The sequence below is a fragment of the Vespa mandarinia genome, chromosome 18 (assembly GCF_050613455.1).
Source record: "Vespa mandarinia isolate Hongniang chromosome 18, ASM5061345v1, whole genome shotgun sequence".
Taxonomy (NCBI): domain Eukaryota; kingdom Metazoa; phylum Arthropoda; class Insecta; order Hymenoptera; family Vespidae; genus Vespa; species Vespa mandarinia.
In genome coordinates this window covers 1280001-1285000 of record NC_140827.1, presented here as the reverse complement: position 1 = coordinate 1285000, position 5000 = coordinate 1280001, and the positions used below count along the sequence as shown (strand labels likewise).

The 5000-nt window shown below is 25.9% G+C and overlaps 1 protein-coding gene across 2 annotated transcripts in view; it reads left to right on the top strand.

The window, feature by feature from the left end:
- Positions 1-5000, top strand: part of Rh50 (Rhesus blood group-associated glycoprotein Rh50) — a 57176-nt gene that overhangs the window by 3367 nt on the left and 48809 nt on the right. The window contains exons 1-2 of one of the 2 annotated variants that reach the window (XM_035886745.2): positions 254-608; positions 4118-4253. In XM_035886745.2, the coding sequence (XP_035742638.1) occupies positions 492-608; positions 4118-4253 (253 nt within the window). In that variant the 5' untranslated portion in view covers positions 254-491. Of the gene's footprint in view, positions 1-253; positions 609-4117; positions 4254-5000 lie in introns of those variants that run through there. The other variant, XM_035886746.2, reaches the window with a different exon arrangement.

The window sequence follows — 5000 nt, the reverse complement described above, 5'->3', positions numbered from 1 at the left end:
TGAGCAATCATCTAACTTACAATTAGTATAACCGCATAGCAAATAGAGAGAGAGAGAGAGAGAGAGGAAGAGAAACAAAAAATACAGACACTATAAAATTCTTTCAAAATTGTCATTAATAGACAATAATAATCGATAAAAGTATTAGAAAATTAAAATACGTATACATCGATCGTTTGATCGTTTTCATCCAGCATACTATTTCCATTTGTTTGTTTTTTTTTCTTTTTTTTTTATTTATTTTCTATATTAGAATTAATTAATCAGAGATAGACTATCATAAGAGGTTAAAGTGTAATAAGTTCGAACGTTGTCCGTTAATGTGAACGTGAGCAATCATCTAACTTACAATTAGTATAACCGCATAGCAAATAGAGAGAGAGAGAGAGAGAGAGAGAGAGAGAAAGGTTGAATTCAAAGCTGGCAAAGTCGGATCGGACGATGCAATAGTCGAACAAATTTGTGCGATTTCACGAAGATATCCAGTGTATATGGTACTGTTAGTGCTCTCACGTGTTTGTGCGAAACGCGACGGTAAAGAGGATAAAGAGGATTCCCAAATACGATCGAATAAAGAGGAGAAAAGCAACCGCAACGCAATGGGAAAGGTAGAACATACTATTTATGAGAAATATTTTCGATTTTACTTTCAATTCATTTAATGTTTATCCTTTAATGTATTATTATTTACTAGTTAAAAGTTCATACGTTTCAATGTTCATGTTCATCGTTTAATTAACGATAAATTTGTTTAAACGTATTAAAATTTTCAATAACGAGAATATATTAATGTTGTTTCGTTAAAATATAAATATATTATTGATTTTTTTTTCTGTTTTTTTCTTTTTTTTTTTTTTTTTTTTTTTGGACAACAAAGAGCATAAAGACATACAGTAGGTTTTATCTAACAAAGTTTTTTCGAATATATTTAGAAAATAATTTCATGTATGATTTATTTCTCGTGCTATTTTGAAATGCCTTATAAAAAAAAAAAAAGAAGAAGAAAAGAAAAAAAGAAAAAAAAGAAAAAGAAAAAACGTGCGCAAGACAAGAGAAAATAACATTTTTATCCGTATTTTGACATAATTCTCAACGTGAACGTACACGAAACGTATATTTTCCAATATCTCTAATGAACTCAATGAATCCACCCCGTATTTGGAAAATAATTAATTACTTATTTGCCCTATGATAATTACTATTTAAACGGAAATTTTAATGGAAATTATTTAAAGGAATTTTAAGCCGAGATCTCTAGCTCTCGCAAACGTAATAACAAATTAAACCGATTTTATTTGAGTATCCTTGAAGAAGAAAGAAGAAAGAATGAGAGAGAAAGAAGAAGAAGAAGAAGAAGAAGAAGAAGAAGGAGAAAAGGGGAACAAAAGAGAAAGAAGGAAAGAGAAAAAAGAAAAGAGAAAGAATAAAAATGAAAGAAGGAGAGAGAAGAAAGGAAAAAAAGAAAAAGTAAGGGGAAAGGAAAAAAGGAACAATAGAAAGCATTATTAATAAGTACCAATAACGTTGTTTGTTACATTTGAAAAATCTATAAAAAAAAAAAAAAAAAAAAAAAAAAAAAAAAAAAAAAAAAAAAGAAAAACATGAAAAATACATACGTACATATACATATGTATCTATACGTGTGTATGAGTGTGTGTATGCATGTGTGTGCATGTGTACATTATACGTCCTTTGTAATTTTGTTTGGAAAATAATAGAAATTCCATTGCTCGATGGTAACTTTTAGCAAGGATGCAACGACCCATGAGATAGAGATAAAGATAGTGAAAAAAAGAGAGAAAGAGAAAGAGTGACGAAGAGAGAGAGGGAAGGAGAGAGAGAGAGAGAGAAAGAGAGAGAGAGAAAGAGTGAGAAGGAGAGAAACGCTTGGGACATTTTCAAAACGATAACAAAAGAGCTCTCGTCCCAATGAAAATGAGAAAAAGAGAGAAAGATATATACATATATATATATATATATATATATGTAAAATGAGAGAGAGAGAAAGAGAGAGAGAGGGAGGGAAAGAGAAAATCGTCAGTGGTTGGTGAAAAGAGTTTGGAGTGCGATGTTTTCGAAAGTTATTTTCTACGAGTAAAGGGGATAGAACCGAGTAGGGGGAGGATAGAAGCACACATTCTACGAAGTGGATTATGTATAACAAGTTAATAACTTTGTCCTGCTAAAAAAGGATCGTAATACATATTACTCAGTAAGCGTAACCGCACGAACTATTTTTAATTAAAAAAGGCGAGACGTGAGACGCGAGAGAGAGAGAGAGAGAGAGAGAGAGAGAGAGAGAGAGAGAGAGAGGGAAAAATGGCAAAAGACGATTTATTAACAATTTAATCGAACGAATCGAAGATTTATTTTGTATTTGAAATTACTTTGAGAGAAATCTTTCGCACCTTCGAATCTTTGCCCGTACTTTTTTTTTTTTTAATATTAAGAAAGAATTATTTTTTAATCGGCCAAAGGGTTAAAGGAGATAGGAGAAGAAAAGAGACGCTATCAATTGTCGTCATGATTTTTATTATATCGTTTAATCTCCATTTGATATATCTCATTGCCGATCATTGTCATCGATTTTTTTTTTTTTTACTTTTCAATATAATTCCAAAATATGTGATATTGTATATAATTTCTCTATTATTTATATATTATTATTTGTGTATTATCGTATATGATTTCTTCTTTCTTTTGTTTTCTTTCTTTCATGTGAAAGTACAGAAAAAAAGAAAAGAACGAAAAAAAAAAAAGGAAAAAAAATTTCAAAATACAATGAAATTAATAAAATCAGAAAGTACCTCTTTTTTGTTTCTTTTTTGTTTTTTTTTTCTTTTTTATTTTTTTTTTTTTTTGTTCTCCTTTTTTTTTGAGGGTAATGTTTTAATTCTAATGGATACTTTTTTCAAAAATCGAATATTTTTCAATATCTTCATTTTTTTAGGAGAACTGTTTTAATTATTATTAAACATATATATATATATATATATATATATATATATATATATATATATGTATATATATATATATATATATATGTTTAATAATAATTTGTATTATTAGAAATAATAGTATCATCTTCATCCTAATTATCATCGTCATTGTCATAATCATCATTATTATTTCTATAATAATAATTATTATCATTATTTTTATTACAATCAACAAAATCATTATCATCGTTATCGTCATCTTTACAATTGTCATCATAGTCACCATTTTTGTCATATAAAATTGAAAAAAAAAAAATTATAGAGAAAAAAAGAAAACTGCTTACTTTAACGAATCATTTTCCGTTCGTTCGTAATAAAAATAAAATTAATTGCTTTTCTTATTTTTGATCAATCAATTGTCAACTATTCGTCCATCTATATCTATCTACGTCTAAACGTATATACAGAGTGTCCAAAAAGTATGAGATCAAATTTATAATACGTATTACTTCTGAGTCACGCTACGAAGTGTATATCAACTTTTTATTTATTCTTTTTTTTATTTACCTTGAAATGGATATCTGTAATTTTTTTTTTTTTTTTTTTTATGTACTTATATACCAGTGATCATTTGCAATTAAATCGATAAAAAAAAATCCATTTCGTTGATATTTTCAAATTTGCAATTGTTATTAATAAAATAGATTTCAATTTTGATAGAAATCTTTTAATTTTAAATTGAACATTTTTAACTAATTAACAATACGTTCCTTTAAAATTATACGAAAGATATTTGATAGAATTGATTTCAATCATTTCTCGTTGATAATTAATTTTAATTTTTCTATAAAATTCTCATCATTTTTAATAATTGACATTTAAAAATAACCGATAAAGCATTTTCGTGTATAAATATTATGTAAACTTTTTTTTTCATCCATTTGATTTCATTAATACGTAATATAAATTTGATCACACACTTTTTGGACACCCTGTGTATATATATATATATATATTTTTTTTTTCTGTTTTCTTTTCTTTTTCCTTTTTTCAGTATATTCGATCGAAACTCTGTTCTCTTTTATTTTTAATTTTTTTTTTCTATTTCTTCAATTTTTTTTATTTCCCTTTTTTCAGTCTCTCTTTTATTCTTCCTTAATTGCATTTTTATTTGACAGGGTATGCTGTCGGTATGCGGTGTAAAGCAGCAGGTGGTTCTGCTATTCTTGATCGAAATCATCTTGATCGTACTAATCGGAACTCTGACGACTTACGGACCTGAGGCTAACGCTAATCTTTTGAAAAATCATGCAGGTATAGTACTCCGAACGGCTCGTGCGTCACGCGCGATGCTTATCTTCTATTACATAAGATCACGCTGGAATGAAAAAAAAAAGAAACAAAAAAAAAGAAAAAAAAAAAAGAAAGAAAGAGATAAAGATTACGAAAAAAATCCACCGTACGAAAGAGATAAAAAAAAAATAACGATAATAACAATAATGAAATACTATTAGCGCGATTATTTTTTCTTATTCCATTTTTGTTTTTTTTTTTTATACCGTAATTTTAGAATTTAATTTTATAATGCAATTTTTTTCTTTTCTTTTCTTTTCTTTTCTTTTCTTTTCTTTTTTTTTTCTTTTCTTTTCTTTCTGTTCCTTTTTCTTTTTCGTTTTATTTTTTTTTTTTATACCGTAATTTTAGATTTTAATTTTATAATGCGATTTTTCTTTTCTTTTCTTTTTTTTTTATTTTCTTTTTTTTTTCTTTTTTTAGTTTCATAACGTAACCTTTCTGTTCATTTTTCCGATTATTTAACACATTTTGACATATTTATATTTTCAACCTCGACTTGAGTATATTTACATATTTGATATATATTTTATAACTTAATTATAAATATATTATTATTTATTATATATTATATATTATATATTATAATAATATATTATTATAAATATTTTATATATATTATTATAAATATATTATATATATTATTATAAATATATATATATATATTTAAATTTCAGAAATTTATAATTTAATATAGTATTTTCGAAA